The sequence below is a fragment of the Sugiyamaella lignohabitans genome, chromosome A (genome assembly GCF_001640025.1).
Source record: "Sugiyamaella lignohabitans strain CBS 10342 chromosome A, complete sequence".
Taxonomy (NCBI): Eukaryota; Fungi; Ascomycota; class Dipodascomycetes; order Dipodascales; family Trichomonascaceae; genus Sugiyamaella; species Sugiyamaella lignohabitans.
In genome coordinates this window covers 4,442,707-4,467,267 of record NC_031672.1, presented here as the reverse complement: position 1 = coordinate 4,467,267, position 24,561 = coordinate 4,442,707, and the positions used below count along the sequence as shown (strand labels likewise).

General features: G+C 43.8%; 10 protein-coding genes across 10 annotated transcripts; 5 read left to right on the top strand and 5 right to left on the bottom strand.

Moving 5' to 3' along the window:
- Nucleotides 1-618: 618 nt before the first annotated feature.
- Nucleotides 619-1,017, top strand: AWJ20_1443 (uncharacterized protein; the record flags this gene model as incomplete). Its single annotated transcript, XM_018878323.1, has 1 exon — nt 619-1,017. The coding sequence occupies one exon, from the start codon at nt 619-621 to the stop codon at nt 1,015-1,017; it is 399 nt and encodes a 132-aa protein (XP_018735638.1).
- Nucleotides 1,018-1,336: 319 nt separating this feature from the next.
- AWJ20_1442 (uncharacterized protein) lies at nt 1,337-2,530 on the bottom strand (the record flags this gene model as incomplete). Its single annotated transcript, XM_018878322.1, has 1 exon — nt 1,337-2,530. One exon carries the CDS (start codon nt 2,528-2,530, stop codon nt 1,337-1,339), a length of 1,194 nt encoding a protein of 397 aa, XP_018735637.1.
- A 2,125-nt stretch (nt 2,531-4,655) lies between these two features.
- On the bottom strand, nt 4,656-5,396 carry EMG1 (Emg1p; the record flags this gene model as incomplete). The annotated part of the gene is made up of 1 exon (XM_018878321.1): nt 4,656-5,396. One exon carries the CDS (start codon nt 5,394-5,396, stop codon nt 4,656-4,658), a length of 741 nt encoding a protein of 246 aa, XP_018735636.1.
- Nucleotides 5,397-6,360: 964 nt separating this feature from the next.
- AWJ20_1440 (DNA repair protein rad26) lies at nt 6,361-8,490 on the top strand (the record flags this gene model as incomplete). Its single annotated transcript, XM_018878320.1, has 1 exon — nt 6,361-8,490. The coding sequence occupies one exon, from the start codon at nt 6,361-6,363 to the stop codon at nt 8,488-8,490; it is 2,130 nt and encodes a 709-aa protein (XP_018735635.1).
- A 4,104-nt stretch (nt 8,491-12,594) lies between these two features.
- Nucleotides 12,595-13,341, bottom strand: AWJ20_1439 (uncharacterized protein; the record flags this gene model as incomplete). The annotated part of the gene is made up of 1 exon (XM_018878318.1): nt 12,595-13,341. One exon carries the CDS (start codon nt 13,339-13,341, stop codon nt 12,595-12,597), a length of 747 nt encoding a protein of 248 aa, XP_018735634.1.
- Nucleotides 13,342-14,496: 1,155 nt separating this feature from the next.
- RPL28 (ribosomal 60S subunit protein L28) lies at nt 14,497-14,847 on the bottom strand (the record flags this gene model as incomplete). The annotated part of the gene is made up of 1 exon (XM_018878317.1): nt 14,497-14,847. The coding sequence occupies one exon, from the start codon at nt 14,845-14,847 to the stop codon at nt 14,497-14,499; it is 351 nt and encodes a 116-aa protein (XP_018735633.1).
- A 2,505-nt stretch (nt 14,848-17,352) lies between these two features.
- Nucleotides 17,353-17,835, top strand: NHA1 (Nha1p; the record flags this gene model as incomplete). The annotated part of the gene is made up of 1 exon (XM_018878316.1): nt 17,353-17,835. The coding sequence occupies one exon, from the start codon at nt 17,353-17,355 to the stop codon at nt 17,833-17,835; it is 483 nt and encodes a 160-aa protein (XP_018735632.1).
- Nucleotides 17,836-19,339: 1,504 nt separating this feature from the next.
- On the top strand, nt 19,340-21,103 carry MRS6 (Mrs6p; the record flags this gene model as incomplete). Its single annotated transcript, XM_018878315.1, has 1 exon — nt 19,340-21,103. One exon carries the CDS (start codon nt 19,340-19,342, stop codon nt 21,101-21,103), a length of 1,764 nt encoding a protein of 587 aa, XP_018735631.1.
- An 821-nt stretch (nt 21,104-21,924) lies between these two features.
- On the top strand, nt 21,925-23,574 carry MIF2 (Mif2p; the record flags this gene model as incomplete). The annotated part of the gene is made up of 1 exon (XM_018878314.1): nt 21,925-23,574. The coding sequence occupies one exon, from the start codon at nt 21,925-21,927 to the stop codon at nt 23,572-23,574; it is 1,650 nt and encodes a 549-aa protein (XP_018735630.1).
- A 105-nt stretch (nt 23,575-23,679) lies between these two features.
- ALF1 (Alf1p) lies at nt 23,680-24,417 on the bottom strand (the record flags this gene model as incomplete). Its single annotated transcript, XM_018878313.1, has 1 exon — nt 23,680-24,417. The coding sequence occupies one exon, from the start codon at nt 24,415-24,417 to the stop codon at nt 23,680-23,682; it is 738 nt and encodes a 245-aa protein (XP_018735629.1).
- Between the last annotated feature and the right edge of the window lie 144 nt (nt 24,418-24,561).

Below are 24,561 nucleotides of genomic sequence, written 5' to 3'. Positions count from 1 at the left end.
GCACCCCGACGCACCGACTCGAGCGAAGCGAGAGGAGCAGCCAGGGTCTGGGGCGGAGCCCCAGCCGCCGGAGGCACACTCCACCCCCCCACCACCTTCCGTTATGCATTCCGGGTCTTCCTATCTCTCCTGATACCAAGGTTTAGTGGGTCATCAACTAATGTCTTTTAACCTCATTGTGCAGCAGCTCGCAGCGTCTGCAGGTGTCAATTAAATCTTGCATAGAAGGCTATGCAGCGAACAGGGTTCAGTGACCTCCCGTGGCCAAGTTAAACCGGCCATTCTGGTCCCAGATTCGTTAACCTCACTTTCTCTGGCGTTCAGAAACGGTTTGTCTATCGAACGGAGAGGTTATTTACAGAACAAGTATAAAGTGCCCAGCCACTAATTCAGGATTCGCTCGGGTGACCAGCCTCCATAATTTCGTCTATCACCCGTTCTGATCATTGCATAACCAGAAACCGGTTAGCTGCACTGCCTGATAAGAACCGGTCGTTCCCAAAACGGGGTCATATATAACTAACAGCCGATCCTCGTGATTTTTGTTTCTTCCTTATCCTTTCTTTCAAATCGACAAAAGCCTCAAAATTCTAAACAACTGGAATTGAATACCACAGCATGGAATTCATTAATAAACTGGGATATAAAGCGGGATTCGTGCCTATGGGCGATGTCAACGCTCAGAAACGTTGCTACGCTTATATTGGCCGGGCTATTGACACCATTCAAACCAGAATAAACGACCTACCACCTGTTGAAAACGAGCCGGGTGTCCCTCCAGGAACCGACGAAGCGTCTCTACTGAAAAACGAGATCCGAGTGTTCCAGAATACCCGGGACCTTGTCGAAGCCTCAGAGGGCAAGTACAACTGGAAAAAGGCCCATATGTTCTGGGAGTACTGGGACAAAATCAAGCATGATGTTGTCGAGGTCGTCGAGGGCAGAGATAGTGACACCACCCTCAAGAAAGCCAAAATCGACGAATTAGAGGAGGGCCGCTACGACCCCACCGAGTAAACCTCTTCTCACTCTCTCGTATGCAACTAATGTATTTTATGAACCCCACAGAGCCTCCGGCGGCTGGGGCTCCGCCCCAGACCCCGTGGCTCCTGCTTCGCAGGAGTTTGCTGGGACCGTGAAGCCCGACTCGAGCGTAGCGAGAGGAGCAGCAGGGTCTGGGGCGCAGCCCCAGCCGCCGGAGGCAGCACCCGTAATAAGTTGTCATAATAAATAAATAAATAGATTTTTATATATAGACATAATACTGGCAGTGCAGTATTGTAGAGGGGGGTCATGAGTGTTTTATATTTTGCGAGGAGCGACACTAGCATCAAAACTAGCATCTCATGCCGTAGTAGCGGCCCTCCTCAAGCTCGGCACTGACGTCTTCAATGGTCTCGTCGTCGTCGGCCTCTTCGACAAGCTCGATAGTGGCATACTTGACAAGATCCCATCTGTGCCAGAACTGGGCCGATTTTTCCATGTCGAGGGTTTCTAGCAGGTCGACAAAAAAGTATTTGGCCTTCAGCAAGCGTTCCTTAAGGTTCATCAGACGAACACTGGTGGGTTGCTCGGAAACTGCCGTGTTGGGGGTCAGAACTGGCTCGTCCATACCCATATCCTCTTCACAGAGGCTTACAGGCGAGCAAGGAAGATCCTGTTGCTCGGGGTATTCGTATGGATACGATCCATTCTGTTGTTTCTTGTTGTCATAGATCTCCGACTCGGCAAACGACGTACAGTCGCAGTACTGAGCCCACACTGCGTCGATTGCCGACACAAGGTAGTCAAAGCATCTTTGACGAGAGATTTGATCAGACTCAGGGACTGACATCGATCTTCGACGGCGGTGGTGGCCGTGGCCTCCCTGGCCACAGGGAGACCCTCCAGCGGCAGCACCACCAAAGCCAGCTGCAGAGTATAAAGACATTCTGCGAGCAGCTCCGCCAGAAGACGAAGAGTGTGAACGAGACAACTTTCTATGTTGAGACAACGACGAGTTAGAAAGGGTTCTCGATCTCTTGTGGTAAAAAGAAGATGGGTTGGATGTCAAGTTCGACGAAGCAGTCACTGCAATATTGTGACCATCGACATCATCTTCATCGTCATCTTCATCCTCTTCCTCTTCAGAGCTCGAATAGACAATAGGAGGAGGTGACAAGGGAATCAAACCGTTTGGTTGTTGCTTCTTAGAAGGCGAGATGCCAAAAAAGATATCGTCGTCCTCATCGTCATCATCATCGTCGTTATTCTCAGAGTATGAATGACCGGGAGTTAGTCGTCGAAGCTTGTTGGCCCGACAACTACCTATGATCGAGGGAGACGCCTCACATAGAAGACGTTTCCTGTGGTCATGTGCAGAAGGAATATTTGAAGCGACTGCAGCCCCGGTAGGTGTAGGTGTAGTAGTAGTGGGTGCACCAGTTGCAGAAGCAGGTGTCGTCCTAGCAACCACGGGATTTTTATGAAATGAAATATGCTTTTTACCTTTAACCAAATTTGAAGTGGCGGGTTTAGGTAAAGTGGCCATAATATTCTTTCAGTGGTGGTGGTGCTGTTAAAAGGGGAAGATGGGGGGTGTGGGTAGGGGACAAAATGTAGATGTGTGGTCTTATCTAAATTCGCGACACAGACTCACAAAAAGCACACTCGAGACAACTGGTGAAGGGGTGCAGTTGGCTAGGTGACTACAGGTATAAGAAGCGGCGGCTGGGAATGAAAATTTTCAGTGAGGCTTGAGGCTCAAAAAATTCTTGTGCGGCACTAAGTGAGAAAAAATCAGAAAACAAAGCACCAGAAAACCAAATAACAGAAAAATATAGTCAGAACTCGTTAAAACAATGCTCCCAACAGAAAAATCTTGTAATTACGATGAACTGAACCCGAAAAAAGAAATAGAACAAACTCCCAAAAAACAAAGCAAGCAAGTGAAAGAAAAAAACAAGAACACCAATAGAAAATGCAATGGAACCTTTTAGAACCTTTTGGAGCAAAAATTTGCCAGGGTGGCGAAAAACAAAGAGCAAAAAAAAATCAAGACACGTAGTAAAACGGGCCTTACGAAAGGAAAAATGTTCCGTAACAAAGAACGGAAGTGATAAAAAGAGAAGAAAAAAAGATATTTATCTTCCTATTTAAGGCTTCAACAAATCTTTGGACGTGGTTGTATGACAAATAACAAATCAAAAGAATTTGAAGCCGATTTTTTTGATTGTATTCCGTTGGATCACCTCAGAAAACGCTGGGTTTTTTGTGGTGGCGCAACAAAAATCACTGGTTGTTATGTAACAAAAAGTGGTTGTCAAGTAAGTAGGCTGGGAGTTACGAAAATAAATATTCCCGCCAGCGGTTGCTCAGAGAAAAGTTCGAAAAAAAGAGGTGGCTAAGCGGGCTATAGCCTGTTTATAAACTCCCAACTGGCCTTCCCCTTATCTAGCCCTAGCCCTACCGCCGCACCGATCCCACGTGGATCGTCTGGTCCTCGGTGCAAATCTAGCGCCGGAAGTTACCCCTGACTTGGACCCCTGGAACGGAATGCCTCCGGCGGCTGGGGCTCCGCCCCAGACCCCGTGGCTCCTCTCGCTGCGCTCGAGTCGGGCGTCGGGCGGTCATTGGAGTATTTGGGAAATTGTGGATTTTTTTTGAGGGCATGGTTGAGGTTTGGGAGCTTTGTTGGATGGATCTTGGATAACGTATGATTTGCACTGCCTTGAGCGTCAAGTTTCGCGATCAGCAGATGATAGCAGCAAAGTTACCTTTTGACTTTGGGACTTGAATGCGTTTCTGTTGCGGTTTTGCGGTCCCATGATTCAATTACCTTGAATCTGGCTATATCTCCACGGGTAGTTCTATTATCTATCTTTTTTTTTAGCTTTATTGCCGATGGTATAACCTGTTGAAAGATTTATATTCAGTCGGTCTTGCCGTCTTGCTGCTGCATATGAAACGCTTCTATGCATACGCCTTAACGAGATAAAGTCGTCATGTCCACCGATAGTGATAGTAAGATAGAAGAGATAATTATAGGCACATGTCTCTCATATAACGATTTAATGTGAACATTGTTTCTCATAAGCAGGCTTATTTCTTGGCCACTTGGCATATGGCATCATAATATCATTATAATTATAAATAAAGTTCAGAAAATTACCGACCCACGGTCGTAGTCACCACGCGAACTCTCAGGTACCCCTAGCATGCAGGTTCTCAGGGGGATCGCCTCGACAATGACATAATCGGCTGAACCCTGCGGCACTCAGAATCTGCCTCATCTACTTTTCTTGATGAGTTCTCGGGTTATTCTCGTCCTGGGTCCAATATTTCGACAATAGCACTCCGACTTTCATGGAACGGCAGTCTATAATTCATATCCATCTCACCCAGTCTTCGTCCAAGTCCAATTGGCGCTCACATATGCCCCAGCATGGCCCTCTCGCACCTGAAACTCCAGCCAGAAACTCACCAGTCCCAGCCAGTCCATCAAACATGAAAAATATAAACTCGGGGATCACCACGCCCGACTCGAGCGAAGCGAGAGGAGCCACGGGGTCTGGGGCAGAGCCCCAGCCGCCAGAGGCACACCCGCCCCCAACCGTCTATGCCATTAAATATGATTAGATATATGCGTTACAAAGTCGTGAGAAAACTAATTTACATTACATGATACCCCAGGCATCTTCACAACCGTGGCAGAACTTGCTGCATGCGACAGAGGCTGATAATGGGTAGTTCGACACACCGATCTTCTCGTCGACGAACTCGTCGGCGAAGCTGTCTTTACCCTTGGCCATGGCACCCACAAACACACATATACTCTCGTCGTCATCAAGAGTCTCGACGTAATCTTGTACCCTTTGTACCTTTGCATCGAAAGAAAGAGTGATTTTACGGCATTTGGTGGGCAAATGGTCTGTGATGGGGTTCTTGATGACTTTAAGGAGCTTCTCTTCAGAATTGACTGAACGGATTGACAGTCTGTGCAGCAGTTGGACCATCAGTCCCGAGAATCTCTTAAAAGTTCTAGGGATTCTGACACTGGGGTTGACCTCGATTAGCACTCCTCGGGCTGTCTGGATATATACTTGCAGCTTACCAGCCTTGTTGATAGGAGAATCCAATAAAGTTAATAAGCACTGGTGTGTAATGTCTGGTCTGGTGTCAGCAATATCTCTGTTCATTTTCTTCAGTAAACCCTGGTGGTCATCACAGTTGAGAAGAGCGTATCTATCTCCACCGGCCGATGAGATCTTGTGAGTCTCTAAACAGGCGTTGGATAACACCACAATTAGTCGCTTTGTGTTCTTGTCTTTCGAGCTCAATGGCTTGGGAGCTTGGGGGACCAACGAAGGATCGGTCTCCTCTGGCTTGGTTGCTGGTTTGTTATCGGGGGATGACATTTTGGAATCGGTTGCTCTCGTAATCTGATCTCCAGTCTACAACATGTGAAGGCCCTTGAAAAATATATAAAAAATATTTCAAATCAGGCGTGCCCTTGCCCATGTCACGTGAGGGGTCTGGGGGTGTGCCTCCGGCGGCTGGGGCTCTGCCCCAGACCCCGTGGCTCCTCTCGCTGCGCTCGAGTCGTTTTCAGGGGGTTCCCTATTAGTTAGGGGACTGCTGGGATGGAAGGAAACGGTTTGTGTGAACCAGGTCGAGGAAAGTCTGCAGAGTCTGACAAGACCCTGCAGATTCGCAACCAGGCGGTTGTGAATAATTGCACTTTGATAAAAGACAACAATTTTGCTAGACTCTTGACTCTAAGTTGGGATTTAACTAAGAGTGTGTGCGTTTGTTGGACGCCTTTGTAGATATCACTTGCTATTTTGTGGTATTTATTTCAGATGCATATAATCTCACAGTCAACTCTATGTAAATAGTAATGGGTTATATATATATATCATATCACTTTTCTGCTATTATTGGACCTAATGGGAACCCAGAAGCCCGACTCGAGCGCAGCGAGAGGAGCCACGGGGTCTGGGGCGGAGCCCCAGCCGCCGGAGGCAGGACTCCAAGAGCCATGATAAGGAGCCCCACAAGATGCGGCTCGGTTAATTTAAACCTGCATATAGAGGTTCACGAGTGGTACGCGAACTACTCGCGAGTCGCTATGTCGTTCGACCTGAGCAGTGATGATATTGACTTGGAGGAGCTTGATCGGCTACAGCATCAGCAGAAGTCAAGGGGCAGTCAGAATGTAGTGGCTGGGAATAGGGGCAGTAGCTCAGATGCTGTTGAAGAGCTCAAACGGAGTCTTGCCAGGGTATGTTTGTATTTAAAGACGCCAGAAGGAGGGTGAAACGGTCTAACATTTTATAGGCATTAGCAGAGAAAGATGCATTGGCGAAGAATATACAGACTATGACTGGCGAGAATGCCATTTTACGATCAAATTTGTCGAGAAAAGACGAAGAGCACACCAGATCAGTGGGCGAGTTCATTGCCAGTCAGACCAAGTCGAAGGACGATCATATGAAACAGATTGAGGTGCTGAAAAAAGAGGTCGAGAGACTCAGGGTGGAAAAGATGTTTTTGAGCAACGAGGTTCAGGAGGTCTCGTTGGCCATGCGAGCATCCAAAGGGAAGCGGGAAAAGGTGGAGTCTGCTACTAATGCACAGACTGATACAGGACATTCTACACATGCTAATGGTGCACAGGAGACAACACCAGACAACAGTCCTTCCAAAAAGAGAGTGAAACGAGATCTCGAAGCTAGTTTTAGAGATGGATTCGACATCCCTCCCAACTCACCTTCGAGAAGAAGGAGACGGCAAGAGGCTCTTCGCCAGATGCGAAGAGTTCCTGTCAGTAACAGCACGAGATCGAGCCCGTCGAAATCTCACAGGAATAGAGATATAGGGTTTGGCGAAGATGAAGAGGGTGGTGATTTTGTGATGGTCGATGAAGTCAGCATAGACCCAGGGGCCAGACATCCGAGGTCAGCGTCGGTGTCCAAGCACTCGACTCCCACAACCAATCGAATAAAAGAGATAACAGGACTAGAACTAGCATCTACCGCCGAAACTATAAATGTCACATCCGATTATATTCAGAAAAATCTTGAAATGGACTTCTACATGGCAGTCAAGACACATAAGTTGCCTGAGAGTACACAAACCACAATTCAGATGCTCGATAAAATTAAATTCAAAGCATGCGGACTAGGCACTTATCTGCTTGACGATGTTTTTGTATCGAAATCCAGCGACAGTGACCTAGGTTTCTTTCGTCGGTGTATTGACGTGTGTACATACATGAGATTTGAACCCAACCCGGAGGTAAACGAGAATGAATGGCCACTGGATGCTGGGTATCTCGTTCTCCACCTTTTGGATACAGCCATTGCTGCTGATCCAATACGTTTCATTTCAAACGAAAGCATTTTACTGGAAACCATTCGAATGCTTGTACAGTTTGTAGAGCATGGTCTATCAGTAACTTTAAACTCTCCGTTTTCGCTGCCCTCAGAGAGCGAAATACCGTGGTTCAAATGTATTACAATTGATTCAGAAAAGGCGACCAAAACATCACTCATGATTTGTGCTTTAGATGTTCTTGAGACGGTCGTCCTGTCATGCTCACTGGATGCAAATTCTTCGAAAGCATGCTGGTCGACGATTCCATTCCGTTTGATCAATAGTCTTCTGCTGTCGCCAAATCAACATCACATAACAACCAACATTCTAGTAAAAACGTTACGAATGCTTATCCCCTCGATAACTGAGGGCATGTTGGGACCCATTGTGACCGACTCGCCCAACACACCGTCAGTCGAATCAAGAGCTAAAGCTCAACTAGACCAAGAGCAGCTCATTATCAGCACTCTGGTTCGTCATATATCACAGTCCCAAAAGTTTGAGCAATCTCTAGTCCTCTTATTTGCGGGTCTAGAAAGCGACTATAGTGGCAGTCCGAGCATTGGAAGATCAAATTCCATCACTCCTTTGTATATTCAGACTCACCGCAAATCCAAGGGCCTTGATATCGGTCGCAACAACGACAGCAATGTCAACTATGAATTGTACATAACTAACGCCTTTGAGACAATCAACTTACGGCGTACCATCATCCAATTTTTCACCGCATTATTATTACGACGAGGAGTAGGTTTACTAGTGAACAAGAGTTTGCTGGTAGGTACTCTTACACAGGCAATATCTCATGAACTGGACGATATCTATGAATGCCCACAGGACTCTTCAGATATGGGCCGTGTTCAATTTGTCAACGCGTCTGTGCGCCTATTTCATGCCATATGGACCCTTTCGGACGACAAACCACAACTCACACGTTCGCTATACGGTGATGCTGGTCATGAAAACCTAGTTGCTATGGCTCGCATCGCTCTGAGTGAGTATCCAGACCCGTCCAAGCCGTCACCAGCTGTCCGTTTTGACGCTGATGTCATCGACCGCTCCCGTGATATCCTCGAACAATGTATCACCCTCACCGAGGCTGACGAGATTTATTTATCCATGTACGCTACTTGAACCCGTTGAATCTTCTTTTCTTTCTCTCTGCCTCCGGCGGCTGGGGCGCTGCCCCAGACCCGGTTGTGCTCGCTTCGCGAGCTTCTTTACACATACAACTCATCAACTTCATTCTATGTTCGAGTAGTCTACACAGCACCCCACAGAGCAGGGCCTGAAATGAACCATCGAAACCTCAGTCCCATTTCGGTCTTAAATATTTAACATTCTTTTAAACATAGCCACATGAGTAAACAAAAACTAGATTTTATTTATTATTTTTCTCCAATCTTTTGTAGGTCAGAGTGAACCATGATGATAGGATTTAAACAGAGGTTTGGAAACCGTTCTTGAATCTGCGGGAAACGTGCTTGAGGTATCTCTCACGGCCGGTACCGGTGGTGTGTCTTCTCTTAGCCTTTTGACCCCAGTTGTAAGATCTGGTCTTAGCAGCGGGGTAACCACAGCTGGCACAGGTCTTCTTTTGGATGTGGAAAGAACGTCTACCACATCTGTTGCACAAAGTGTGGGACTTGTTGTGTCTTTTACCGAAACTGGAGGTACCCTCTGGTATGATGTTAGTAAAACAGCCCTGAATATCATCCAATGACTCGACATTTAGCAATAAGAACAGAAACAGAAACAGAAACTCATCGATTCTTCAGATTGAATTTGGTTGGCTTGTTGTTGTTTTCATATAAATTTCAACAATAGTATGGTGTACCCCAAACTGATCACGTCAGACAATATCAAATTTCAACTTGAACACTCGAAAATTGTAATTTCGTCATCCACAAATCATTCGATTGATAAATAGCCAGTAGCGTGGGGATTAGGAAATGTCGTATACTTCGAGAAAATAGATAACTCATCACGCAAATAAATTGTTCTTTCAATAAATTCGAGGTAAAATGCTTATTTCTATCGTGTCGGTTTAACAGCCGGAATAGCTAATTTTTGTCGAAATAGCTCCTGATGGTCTCTTCATTCTGTTCTCCATGCTCATATCGACTTAATCTTATTGATTTCGCAACTTACTAGTCATTTCTAATTTTGGTGTTGAGGTTGACTTCTCTTCTAAACTGTTGCAGTGGAATCGCTCTATAGGACCAAATTTCTGTGAAGCTGCTCGGTGATTCCTGTGAGTCGCTTTTCAGTGTATTGGGTGTATTACCTTATTAGGCAATTTCCACTTGTGACTGTGAATCTGCAATCGTTCGAACATGACCAGGTTCAATCGTCGGCACGTTGAACTTGTAGAAGCATATACGAGGCGGTTTAAAGGATAAAAAGTCACTTGCTTTCATAAGACAGATTCCATATGTAAAAACTCAGGGGAAGCTTTGGGCTTGAGAAGAGTTTACTAAAGATTTTTTATATCCATAAAAAATTGACCAACCAAGTCATTCTTCATGACTATGAGTTATTGGAATTTATCAGTTATATAGTCACTTCCCTGCAAACTTTGAGGCAAGAGTGACCTCTTTCTTCTGTCTAAATCTCGAATCTAGCTTCTATTTAATGAACAAACTACAACTATAGGATATCTCTTGTGTACATCTTGAAAACAGGATCTTACATTAGTTATTGGGTAGCTAAATCCGAAATGCCTTCAGCAATGATCGGCAGGTACATTTCCTGATATACGTTAACTATCATCTGCATCTGAGACCCTAATAGCATAAATACTTATATTTAATGGTGTTTTTCGCAGCTTAATTGTTGCAGATATGATTTGCTTTCACTCAATCTTACGGATTTTTTTTGGTAAATTGTTTGGTTGCTTTGTATGATAGTCAAGTGGTTTATTTTAGAGATTTTTAGAGATGCCTTTCGAAGGCTTATTGAAAAGAAAGACTTCAAGATTTAATAATTTGGGGTATGATGTCTTGTTTTTTGTCATCGTAACAGTGGTTCATGGCTTAACCTTGTTATCATGATTGATACCTGATCCTCACTTTGTTTCTCTGCCAACGTGCTTCAAAATCCCATCTCAGTAAAGATGAATATTATTCAGTCTGACGGAGCCACAGGAAATGGCCGCTAGCTTATAGCACGAATTATAGTGGGGACTTTAATATTAGCTGACTTTGGAGGCAGAAAGATCGATATCCTGGGAGCTTTCAATTAAGAAAATCTTATAAGGAAATTCGCTTCAATAAACCATTCACATCAATTTTCTGTAGTACCATTCCAATAGTCTATATAGGTTCAATTTCACCAGGAAGCCGATTAGATTTTCAGGGGTAGAGGTGCATTATTTTACACGTGTAAAATACACGCGGCTGCAAGCGCACTTCGAGAACCATTATCTGATCCATATGTCAGATCCAGCTGAGAAAGCACACATATAAAGAAGCGAGACCCAGGTTGGGCATTCCAGAAGAAGAGAGTTTTAAGCTATATATAGAGTACTCTCTAACAACATCTAAAGACTCTTTTGGTGGAATCTTGTGGAATCTTGTGGTAGATGTGTATTGAGTCAATATGAGTAAGATCAAGAATATTGGAACATCCAGCGTGGTGCTGGCTGCTGGATCAGCCTTAATATTTAATCCTTCAGGGAGCCCTCTGATAAGTTCGGTTGGAATTTCTCTGGTGGGTGGACTGATTACATACTGGTTGATACCTGTAATGGCACCTCTATTTATTCGTGTTGGACTATTTGGCAAAGATGTTGCAAAGAAAGATAAACCAGTACTTGCTGAGTCAATGGGTGCAGTGTGCGCGTTGGTTTATCTTTTTTGCATGTTATTATTTATTCCATTTATGTTTTACAAATTTCTGGTTACCGCTACTTCCGGCGGTGGTAACAGAGACCAAGGCTTCGAGGAGAGTGCCACTGAGCCAGGTATTGATTTATTGACTGGTCGTACACTTCCAATGCATTTGTTCCCTCATAACAAGCTTGCCGAGTATCTAAGCGCACTATTATGTCTCCAAAGTATGCTTTTGCTTGGTATGGCTGACGATTTATTTGATATTCGATGGAGAAATAAGTTCTTCTTACCTGCCATTGCGGCCGTGCCTTTACTAGTGGTCTACTATGTCGACTTTGGAGTAACTAAAGTCGTAATTCCTCCATTTCTTCAATTCAGTGGTTCGTCGACAGTTGATCTTGGAGTTTTGTATTATGTGTATATGGCATCAGTGGCTATATTCTGCCCCAACTCTATAAACATCTATGCCGGAATCAACGGCCTTGAAGTGGGCCAATCAGTTGTCATTGGTATTTGCATTCTGCTGAACGATCTTCTGTACATTGTTGTTAATCCTACTCATCCAGCTGCTGAGACCCATCTCTTGTCTGCATACTTTCTTCTTCCGCTGTTGGGTGTATCAAGTGCGTTGTTGATGCACAACTGGTTCCCTGCCAAGGTTTTTGTGGGTGACACCTTCTGTTACTTTGCGGGAATGGTTTTTGCAGTAGTTGGAATTTTGGGACACTTTTCCAAGACTCTTCTGCTATTTTTTATTCCCCAGATTTTCAATTTTGTGTACAGTGTACCACAGCTGTTTAAAATCATAGACTGTCCTAGACATCGACTTCCACGATTTAATGCTGAAACTGGTCTTCGGGAACCGTCTCGAGCCACGCTAAAAAATCCTTCTAAACCTCTTCTGCTCATCTTTAAAATATTGGCCAAGTTACGATTGGTTGGTCTTTGGGAAATTGAACCTAATAAACACTACGAAATTTCAAATCTCACCCTTATCAACTTGGCATTGGTGTGGCTTGGTCCTCTGCGCGAGGACACTCTTCTTATAGTATTGCTATCCCTCCAACTGACGTGCGGACTGGCGTCAATCGTTCTTCGACACACTCTTGCTGCGCTTGTCTTTGGTCGTGACAATTTCTAATGCTACAAAATTTGTTGCTTTTGCGAATAATCGACATGAAAATCCAGACCTCTCCCCACTAGTTGGCTATCTGTCTGAAACAATATGATCCTTGGCTGGAGTGTTACTATACATTTACAGTCTGATCCAAAAATAATGACCCCCCTAATAGACCGTTTTATTTTATATTCATATCTTTCCGCTTCGGATTATGATTGTAGTTCTGACCTTGAGGCAGAGCCTTCATTGTCAGAGTGAGGTAAAGCATGCATTTAAATAGGAAATCTAATTATTAGAGGTAGAGGAATTAATGTTAGTAGTGTTTCGTTTTGTTACAGGTCGTGGAGTGCCTTGCCAGAAACCCTCACGTTGTTTGAGGATTGTATCGGCCCAGCTTTGGACTTCAGGGGTTTTGATTTGCTTTCGCACATGAACAAAATCACTAAGATCCTTGGTCTTGTTGTGTTGTTGTTCATATTCATAAGCTTGAACCAGAAGCTCGAACTTGTCTACATCTTTAACAAAACGAGCTTCAGGAGAGGAAATGTTTTCATATTCATTCCAAAGATCATAGATCTCTTGAGCAGCCTTGGCATTATAAGGTTTTAAGAGATCTCTCAAATAGACAATAGTCTCATATTCGCGACGATGCTTCTCTTCCTTGGAAACATTATCAACGGGGGTGATATCACCAACCAAGGACTCGGCCATATCATGAACGAGAGCGATTTTCACACATCGACTTGAATTTAACTCTTCATTACCCGTAAGCATGCAAATAATACCCATGCGATACATGTGATCAGCAATAGATTCGGGCCCTTCAACATCAAAATTGACCCAACCAGTTCGTTTAGTTCTTTTCAAAAACTGAATAATATGAAGAAAGATTAAAAGATGACTGTTTTTAAAATCCTGAGAAGGATTAGTAGAATCTCCAGCTTGGAGCTGGGAAATATACTGTTTGAGGCTGTCTGGGATGGCCTTTTCAGGACTCCAGATACCAGTGTCCAGAGTAACAGGTTCAGTCATGTTTCCAAAACTTGAATAATAGCGAGCAGGAAACTTGCCCCTAAAAAGTTTGGATGTAAATTTACTGTAGTGACAGTGCGTTGTAGAGTTTAAAAATAATTGATCTGATCTAATGTAAACATTAAAATTCGAGCGGCTCACCAATGGAATGCTGCTTATAGGCTGAGTAGAAAAGTTACTAGTCACTTGACAAGGCCTTAATCTAATAGCGCGATTCATCACGCGAAAACTCAACAAAAAAAATACAAATCACAACCGGTTGGCTGTCATTTAAATTCCAGCGATTCGACATGTCTTTAGAAAGCCGCGATTGGTCCGATGTTCTATATCTGTAAGGCTGCTCGATGAACGTGTATGCACATTATCTTTCCGTTGGCTGGAGGACTTAACTACATATAATTTAGGTTTTTGAACTGCTGGTACAATTCCAAATAATATAGCAACAAATTGGTATGTAAAAAAACTTTTGATGTAGATTTTCTGAAATGTCTCGAAAAATGAATTGCTAGAGGATGAGAAGTCCCTGCAAATCTCCACATGATGTACCCACTTGTTTAAGGCAATTGTATTGACTTCATGAGTTGATACCTCTTAGAAATTCGAATTCGATACAAAAGCGAACCAACAAAGATAATAAACGCGATAAAACTAAGACCTTATAAACTGAGGACAGTTCCAAGAGATTAGAAGCTATATTATTCTTTGTATCTATTGTCAGAGCATACAATGACTTCTGAATAAGTTGTGTTTACAAAAAAATACAGTTACTTCAAAAGTTGACTGTACTGCTACTAACTATTCGGGAGTAAATAAACTGCGTTGGAACAGATAGAAACTAGATCTCATTTACCAGGCTCGTCGAGTTATTATCCACCAGGTCTTATATACCCCGAAGGTCCAGGCCCTGTTCTCATCCTACTCTCGACACCTATAAACATTCTATTCTGTTCAGTTGAGATACCCCACGTAGGAACGACTCGACCGTAGCGAGAGGAGCCACGGGGTCTGGGGCAGAGCCCCAGCCGCCGGAGGCAGACTTCCTCGACACCCAGGTACATCAAATGACAGTATACCTTCGAAGGTGCGAATGACATAGTACGGTAATTGGTCTTGTACATTACAAATAAATTTTAGTTACTTTTATAAGACATGGGCTTAAGCAATGAGCTCAACAACACCACCAGCGGCCTTGATCTTCTCCTCAGCCAACTTGGAAACGTATCTGGCCTTGACAATGACAGGGACGGTAGGTAATTTACCCTTACCGAGGACCTTACCGAAACCGGCGGCCAATGTGTCGATAACAGGAGCAGCGCTGGAAGAGGAAGCAGCAAGGTACTTCTCTCTCTTCTCCTCAGGAACGAGGGTCCAGAGCTTGTCGAGGTTGAGGGTAGGGGCCCAAGAGTGGTTTCTTTGGAGGTGGAAGTGTCTCATACCGACCTTACCAAAGTAACCAGGGTGGTACTTATCAAGGTTGGTTCTGTGGTGGTGTTGACCACCGGCCATACCTCTACCACCCGGGTGCTTTCTGTGCTTTCCGATACGACCGTGACCGGCTAAAAAACTGTTAGTATATGATTCGTTATTTTTTTTTTGTTGGAGAGTGAGATGATGCGGATTGAAAAATCGTGGAAGTTATGCAGTGTCAGAAATATGCAAGTCAATGAGAAATTTGCAACTACTGAAATATGAAGATTGTTGGTAAAGTTGATAGTAACTTGACTGTGTCGAACAAGAGAACTAACTTCTTGATGGAATCATGTACATTAATGAGGATTCGAAATGAAATATTTTCCGATAATCGACCACCAAAGTTCAGAGACTCACTGGAAGTTGAGCAAACTTTTTCAGCAATCCGTCAAAACAAAATAAGTTCTCTGCTCTGAATCTAATATATCGAAGATATATGTCGTCTCACGTATCCTAATAGATCGATACCAGTAAATCGTTTGTCGAAATTCACAAATCACTGCCATATTCTACGAACTCAAAAGCACAATACACATTTGAACCCACAACAAAATCAACCATTTCGTCTCCTCACCATCTCAATCTCTTTTATCAGTTGTGTTTAAACATACCAGAAACGTGTCCTCTAAGCTTTCTGGTCTTAGTATGTCTGGTAGGCATCTTTGTTGTCGATGAAGTTGATGGCTTGTCGAACGTAAGGTGTTGAAGAGTTTCAAGACCTAGTATCCCTCACTCGCTGCAATCCAAGTGTGAGTCGCATATCCTCATTGAGCGGGCTATGATCTCTGAGTGCAAATATCTGTGACTGTCAGTATTTCCTATTTAGGAAATTGTATATTCAACACACAGTCTACATTAACCTCCGTCACGTGACATGACTCATATAATGGAGGATGCCCAGTATTCTGGATTGAATAACTCTAGAACAATATTATCGTTACCAAAGAGATCATATATACTTTGATATAATAAATTGATAAATAAGGTCGCGAACTAAAACTGGTTACGAAATGTCAACATAAAAATGTAGATTTGGCAGTCCTATAAGCGGCTACTGCTATCTAACGGTCGTGCATGTTGCAGCTCTTCTTATCTCTAAGGTACAGAATAGATATTCACAATTGATAAACTAGTGCAGTAGAATATTACTAACAGCAGAATAACCCGAGTAATTACTGTTGAGTTAATCTGTTTTGTGAGCTACGAATAGAGTTGCGGTTACGCTTTGGGTCCAAGTTTCGCTCTTGAGTTTTATTCTCTATTTTGGCATTTGCGCTTGAACCAGTAGTTTGTTGGATAAGATAAGATATACACATGTATGTCTATATATATATTATCAGCTGATTCACTAGTTTTCTTCAATAATAACATCACGACTGTCGTTACTTTGGCAGGTGATTCATTTTTTTCCCTTTTGATTAATTATTTATAGAAGTTTTACATGGAAGGGGTATGAAGTCTCCCATTACCGACTCGGTCCCGATACTACTTCCCCGAGCTCAGTTTCTTGATATCTCCAGTCTCAATGTCATAGCTGCTTGCATTGGCGGGTTCACGGTGGTGTTCTGCGTCCTTTCCTTCTTTTTGAAGGAGGGCATGTACATTTCAGAACCGCTACCGGCAGTCATTTTCGGTCTTATATTCAGACACCTTGGATGGATTAATCCTAGTGTCAATGATGAAGGCGTTCAGTCGGCGGATTTCGCCCGGTTTGTGCTGGGTCTCCAGCTTATGATTGTAGGAGTCCAACTTCCAGCCAAATACTTGTACCATGCTTGGCAGAGTCTTTGTGTTCTTCTGGTAGGCGTCATGGGTGTCATGTGGATAGCATCAGCCGTCATTATCTACCTATTGGTTCCCGGAATCCAGTTCCTTGAATCACTTATCTTGGCTGCCTGTATCACTCCCACAGACCCAGTTCTCAGTAACTCCATTGTCAGCGGTCCATTCGCTGAAAAATATGTCACCAACCGTCTCAGACGGATCATTGTCGCAGAGGCCGGAGCCAACGACGGGTTCGGTTACCCGTTCCTGTTCCTGGCACTGGCCATCTACCGATACTCGGGCACGGAAATTGCTCGCCAGTGGCTTCTTCACACGGTTGTCTACCAGATTCTGTTGAGTGTTGTCTACGGTTCTGTGGTGGGCTACATTGGCCAGGAACTGCTGATGTTTGCCAACAAACGGTAAGTTTTCGATGGGGGGACAGCCCCCGACGGCTGGGGATCTGCCCCAGACCCCGTGGCTCCTCTCGCTACGCTCGAGTCGTTTTCGTCTCCGGTCCCGGCCATCTCCTGCGAAGCAGGAGCAACCAGGGTCTGGGGCGGAGCCCCAGCCGCCGGAGGCACGTCTCACTCGCCAGTTACTAACTGGTACAGGAACCTAATTGATAAGGAATCATACGTGCTGTCGGTGTTCGGACTGGCGCTGTTTATTTTGGGTACTGCTGGAATGATTGGGACAGACGACCTGCTGGCGTGTTTTATTGCTGGTAACTTCTTTACGTGGAACGATGAGTATCGCATTAGGACTCGTGACGACATGGTTCAGCCGACGGTGGACCTGGCGTTGAATCTGGGCATTTTCGTGTGGATTGGCGCTACTATGCCGTGGCAGGACTTTGTATCGACATTTGCTTTATGGAAATTTATTGTCATGGGCATTGCTCTGCTTCTGTTCCGTCGTCTGCCTGCCGTACTTCTGTTTTATAGGATCATTCCCGACATTGCCGACCTCAAAGAGGCTGTTTTCACGGGCTTTTTCGGTCCTATTGGAGTCGGTGCTCTATTCTACCTGGAAGTCGCTTTACAAGAGTTCCAGGGCATGGGACTGTCGAACAGCAATGTCATGGTCCGCACTATTAAACCTGTGGTCTACTTCTCAATTCTCAGTTCAGTTCTGGTTCACGGAATCTCCATTCCTATTCTACAAGTGTTTCTCAAATCCACCAAGAAGCTCCGCAATAAACGCCGCCAGAGACTGACTGCTGCCTCGACTCTTGACACTGAAGATACCGTTATCTGAAGTGCCTCTGGCGGCTGGGGGCTCCGCCCCAGTTCCGCTGCTCCTCTCGCTTCGCCCGAGTCGTCGGCGGTCCCACTTTCTTTGGATTCATATTCATTCATTTATAACTAGATTTTTTTCATATATCATCAATTTTATCACCACGAACCCCCTGACCACCCAGAAGTCTCCTGCGAAGCAGGAGCAACGGGGTCTGGGGCAGAGCCCCAGCCGCCGGAGGCATGCCCCGACACCCCCTATCCACCCTCGGAAGCCGCCGACCGATCCCCGCTCGATCTGACAAAATCGGAAAAATCTTCGCGGCACGCTCGTGCCGCTGGTGCCGACACAGGTTTTTCGCCATTGGTCGGTTGGTGCGAGCTGCTGGCAAATTTTAAACCTTGTTATCTGCCGGCCACGTACCTTATCTTTGTATCTATAAACTTTATATGCTAATTTATTAGTCCATATAGTCATAACTTTATTATTATAGCTGGCTAATGTGCTCCATTTTCACATGTGTCATTGCAGGTCACGTGAAAATGAGGAAGGAGCTCCTCCTTCAGGGAGTTTCGGACAACTTCTGACAGCCGAAAAGGACCACAATGGTCCGTTTAAGGGGTCAAATACACAGATTCGATGCTCCTGTATACGGCAACGCATGAATCTGGAGCAAAAAATCTTGACAAGTGAGACAATACCCCCGCCCTCGAGACCAGGTTTAAACGCAAGCCAGCCCACACACCCCGGGTTGTTCCAGCCGCAGGGGTGCAGATTACGACTTATCCCACCCATTTGACACTTTCACAGCCGGTTTCTGGTTAGAACTGTATCTATTCTCACAACCGAATTGAACTCAAGATAAAACTTTGCACAACAAACTCAATTTTTTTGAAACTCGTCTAACCTATCTCTGCTTCGTTTTGTGGCTACGAGCTCGGTATCTGAGGACTGGAAAAAAATTTGCATTTTTAAACGGTGCGAGTAGTGACTGCGTGCTATCCGTGGATTGGGATTTGAATCGGTGCCACACCCTTCTTTTCATTAGAAGTGTAAATTGGTTGTCGAACATACGAGATCTCTGTTGATTATTGGTTTTTATTGATTTCTAGATCATATTTGATAATAATTTATCATTTTCTATTGTCTGTGAGGAAGGTGGGTTTGCCTGTTGCCTCTTTAAAGGACATAAAAAGTAAAGAGTAGTAAAAGAGCCTGGATTTTGCATTGCAAAAACTGGGGAAATTATTGGTGGACTCAATCAGAAATCACAGTAAAATTCATTCAGCGGTACCTAATACTAGGTTTTTGATTTTTAGTGTCGGAAATATTGGATTCAGGTAGGCTTATTGTACTATTGACTCATTGACTTATTGACCAGTATTTATCCTTGGCATTTATTGACAATTACATTCCTTATAATTGCCGATAATAGTGAAACTGGTTTATTCTTCGACAAGACATTGGCAAAATTTTATACCTGGTAAACTAATAGTTGGTACTAATCATCCAGAATAATAGAACCATGTCGTCATACTCAGCTACCGCTGCTACGAGAAGAGGGTCGGTTGTACCGCCATTAAGCGGTATAGAATCCAATGGTGCACAAAATCCCATTCCACAAAAGTGTGACGTTCTTATTAGTGGAACTGGTTTGGTGGAGTCGATTTTGGCAGCTGCTCTTGCCTGGCAAGGATCTTCAGTTATTCACATTGATCCGAACCCATACTATGGAGATTCGAATTCATGTTTTAACATTGATCAATTACTTGCCTGGGTTGACCGGGTTAATAGACCACCCAGCTCTTCAGAATTGGCTGCAGAGCGAATCTTTTCTAATGCTCGTCTGTACATGCCAAGGCCTCTGGATTCTAAAAAATTCCTAGTGGACTTGTCACCTAAGATCATGTTTGCCAGATCAGATCTGCTCTCACTTCTTATTAAGAGTCGTGTATTCCGATATCTCGAGTTCAAAGCTCTGGGTAATTTCCATACTTATGAGAATGACACATTTGACAAAGTGGCTGGCAGCAAGGAAGATATCTTCACTGACCAATCTCTTTCACTTGTCACCAAACGTAATCTCATGAGATTTATGAAGTTTGTACTGGAATGGGAAGAAAACACTGAATTGTGGAAACCTTATCAAAACGAATCAATTGAGAAATTTCTCACTGAGAAATTTAAACTAGAACCTCAACAGATTACCGAATTGGTACTTTCCATTGGTCTTTGTCAAAGTCTTGAAGTAGCAACACCAGTTGCTCTGTCTAGAATAAAGAGATACTTGGTGTCGCTTGATATTTATGGTAACTTTCCTGTTTTGTTTTCCATGTATGGAGGTGCTGGTGAACTTGCTCAAGGATTTTGTCGTTCGGCTGCAGTTGCTGGTGCCACTTATAAACTTGGCACCGCCATTACTTCTGTTGATGACAAATTAGTGACCCTTAATGATGGTAGTAGAATCCAAGTGGCTGAAAAGATCGTTCTGTCTCCCAGTTCTGCTGTTAAGAAGGAAAATACTAAGAATGGTATTCTCACCCGTCTTGTTGCATTTGTTGCAAAGGACTGTAAAGAGTGGTTTGCCGAGAATGAGCAAGCTGCTTTGGTGGTTTTCCCACCATCAACTTTATCTACCAACAACAAGACTTCTGTTCAAGCCATTATTCTTGGAAGCGGTAGTGGTCAGTGTCCTGAGGGCGTGTCTGTCTGGTACCTTTCATCTACTGAACAGGATCCTACCAAAGCTCAAAGAGACCTTGAAGAAGCCTTTACCAAGCTGGAAGCCAGTATTCTTCGTGAATCGACTGAAGATTTCGAGTTTGAGAATATCGATGAGAGTGATGTGTCTTACCGTCCTGATGGCATGCCCGTGCTCTCCTCTGTCAAACTCGGCCAATCAATGCAAAACTTTGTTCCCAGAGAGAAGCTTCAGTATCTGCTTAAACTTTCCTTTGTGGAGAAAGTGGAATATAGTGCACAACCAGATGCGCCAATTCTACCGGAAGAAACTCCTGAAGCATCACCAGCCACAGTTTTACGAGCACCATACGGATTATCTGAAATCTCCTATGACGGTATTTTGACACAAGTAAAGAACCTGTACACAAAGATTGTGGGTTCTGATGATGACTTTTTTGATGTCGATTTTGAAGATGAAGATGAGGCCAGCGCTGGTGCAAACCAAACCAACAGCTCCGCACCCAATGCTATCGATGCTTCTACGGTCAACCAAATTGATTCCCGAGATGACGACATCGACGAGTTTGGCCAGGATATGGAGCTCTAACGAGTGGACACTGCAGACTACCTTGCTTGGTTTATATACTCCCCTACTCACTGTATATTTTAATCTCCAGCTGTTTTTTGTATAGCTAATTTAATAACGAATAAAACCTACTTTAATGGTCTTGCAATTGCGATCCCTGCAATCAGAAATTTTATGTAAGTGGATTCCCCTTTTTTAAGTAACTCTTCTACTACCAAGTGTCATACATTTTATATTAAACGCCCATTTCGAGCGTCTAATGCTCAGGGGTAATTTGCAGGTGCATACTGCAAGGGTCCACGCGGCGCTACATGTCCATATCGCGCACAGAACGCGTTATATGTTTATTATATTTATATAAATTTGAAAAATATTCAGATCAAGTTAAAAAAAAAAACGAAAAAGGCACGATGCTTCCGAGAAGGGGCAATCCATCGTCTTTCTTCGACTTCAGCAAATTGGGCTTGAAAGGACGGTAGGTAGTTTAATTTATATATGCCAAGAGCAATAAATCTAACAGGCGTAGACGAACAGGGATTGAGATTCGAGATAATATTCCTCGAAATGAATATGGCTTAGAAGATATCAACGCGTATTTCAGTCAGGAGAATTCGTTTTTGGATAAACAATTTAAAAATATTGTTGATAACAATGAAAATGATGACTCGGCTTTAGATATGTCAATGGATTATTCTCAGGCCGACACAACTACTATTGCGAATATCAGCCACAGATCAATTCTTGGGGAACGAGGTGAGTTTAGACAGCTGATTCGAATAAGACGTTAAGGTTGAATTTATCTAACTAGTTTAGAAAATGAAAGCTTTGTTGCTGACATGTCAATGGCCACAGACAACGGGGATAATGTACCACTTAAACAGTTGAAGAGAAAGAGCGGTGTTCTTGGTAGCCTATCTTCCTTCGTTAAGAATAAACGAACATCACAAAAAGTAAACGAATCGCAACATGAGAGCATCAGAGATATTACAATACCAACACAAAAGGACAGCTCTCAAATCAGCCGGCAGCGACCATCTGAGCTTCCTAGATCAACAATTTCCAATAGAATTATTCCTTCTCAGGCCTCACAATCAGTGTCAATGGTTCTTGCAGATGAGTCATCTGAAGAAATTGAGGATGAAAATGATGACAAAGACGAGCATTTTGGTCTCAGCAGTCCCGAACAAGAAAGGACAGTATTATCGCCCAGGTTCGGAGTGAATCAGCCAGATTTTGGCAGTCTTGACAAAGTAGATGAAGAGTCCGATCCCATAGAAAACTCGAAAGATTTGTATCAATTTGGTAATTCACGTGAGGATGTTGAGGAAGCAGAGCAAGAGGATGATCTAGAATCACCTACCATGCCATCTAAGTTGAATATGAATAGTGCGCGAGATCCCGAACCAGCTACATTTCATGACGTTCATAGCAGTCCGCATTTAGAAGAAGCCCCGTTTGTGGACGATTACGACGATATGAGTGATCAGGAGCAGGACGGAACAAAGGAGAGCGAAACAGGAAGGGCAACGGAAGTTTTTGAGGAGGAGAGATCAGAAGAGGAGCATGAGGAATATGATGAACATGATGAACAAAGCGAAGTAACGATAACGGAAAGCTCCATAAAGACAAAGCCTGTTAGACCATCTCAAGCATATTCCTTTATTGATACAGATGAAGAGGATGACGATGAACCTGATCCGGAAGTTGAATACAGTCAGTATGTTCCCTCACAAATATACGACGATGATGACGAAGACGACGATGAGGAAACCACATTTGCAAATGACCCCGTAACACCAGCTAGAGAGACAGGACTACGTAGATCAGCTCGTATGAAACTAGCTCCGCTGAAGTTCTGGAAAAACGAACGAATTCTATTCAATTATGATCGGGAAGCTGACGCACCAAAAATAAAGGAAGTTTATTATGCACCGACTCCAGAAGTTAAGAAGAGAAAAGTTAGACGCAAGAAAAAAGTTGAGCCTGCCAAACCAGAGGTTCTTGAGAATGTAACCGAACATGAACAACACCCGCAACCTAACCCCATAGAAGAACTAGGTGAAGCGATAGAAGGTCAACCGTTTTCTGTTGAAATTGAAGTAACTGACTATGTTGAGAATGTCAAATCAAGTCGAATTGTTGCTTGGTCTGAGAAGGGTCCAAGTTTCACCCAATTACCCCAAGCCAGCTATAGTTTCGCCACCCTTTTCGACAGGGATAGTGCTTTTGCTGCTGGAGGATTCATGTCGATTGCTGTTGACGGAATGAAACCAATGAAGGCGTCAAAGTACAATCTGTATATGTTCTATGTCGTCAGCGGGGCAGTTGAAGTGACAATTGCCGAGTCGGTACTTAGACTTGGAAAGGGAAGTGCGTTTGAAATTCCGCGAGGCACCCGTTACTCTATCTCCAATATTTCAAAGACAGAAGTCAAGCTGTTCTTCTTCCAAGGAACTGACACGTTAGAGAATCACACTCGAGGTACAGCTTGACCACAGTCTCCGCTCCTTCGCACGAGTCTAAGTACTCGGCATTAATTTTATTTATTAGTAGTGTTTATATCATTTGTATTTATAATTTATATGGCCCGTGGGTCATCACAATTCATCATCATCAAACAAAGATTCTTCTGGGAAGTCGCCTACTTCGACCAGTTCTGGCTTGATGAACGAGCCATGCAAAGGCTTTGCTTCAAAGTATCTTACACCAGCAATAGAGCCATCGTTTTTGCCCAAGGGCTCGTCAAACTCGACACCAATCCAGACTTTGGTCGTTTTATTGGCAATTTCTGGGACTTCGCCTACAAACTTCACTTGACCCCTGCGATGTGCTCCCTCACTAGATACTTGACATCTTAAACCAACAGCGATTCCCTTTTCTTGGATCAATTTCTCTGACTGTCGCTCCTGCTCTTCAATTACAGTCTTGGCGTTGGGATCAAATCTCCCAAGCTGGTTCTTTTTCTTCCAGTTCAAAACAGAATCTTCCCGGGTGGAATACTCGTCTTCGGGCATGACATACTTCTCGACAGCTGAGGTGTCATTGAAATTCAATTGGCTGCCAATAGGACGTGTATCTTCCACATGAATTCTTCCATATTCCGCCAAATTGTATGAGCTGAGTATTTTGTTTTCATCTTGGTCGGATAATTCTACTGATAGACCAGTGGTTTTGGTGCTAGGACCGTGAATATGAATCTTTTGTGAGGCAGGTGGAATACCCGTGATATGCTCGAGTTTGCCTTTAAGTTGAGCTACAGTCCAGCCAGGAGAGATTCTTCTTTCAGAGGACGTCTGCTCTGACGTGACAAACATAGAAACATCGTTAGTCGCCATTTTTGCCAGTATTTATCACGGTTATTTACCTTTGATCCAGGTGTAAACAAATCGTGTATCAGGGGACGACTACCTCTAGTTATGGAATATTCTTGGAAACGAGTACATTGTTGAATCAGCTCTGAGGGTTTAATGTCTTTCCAG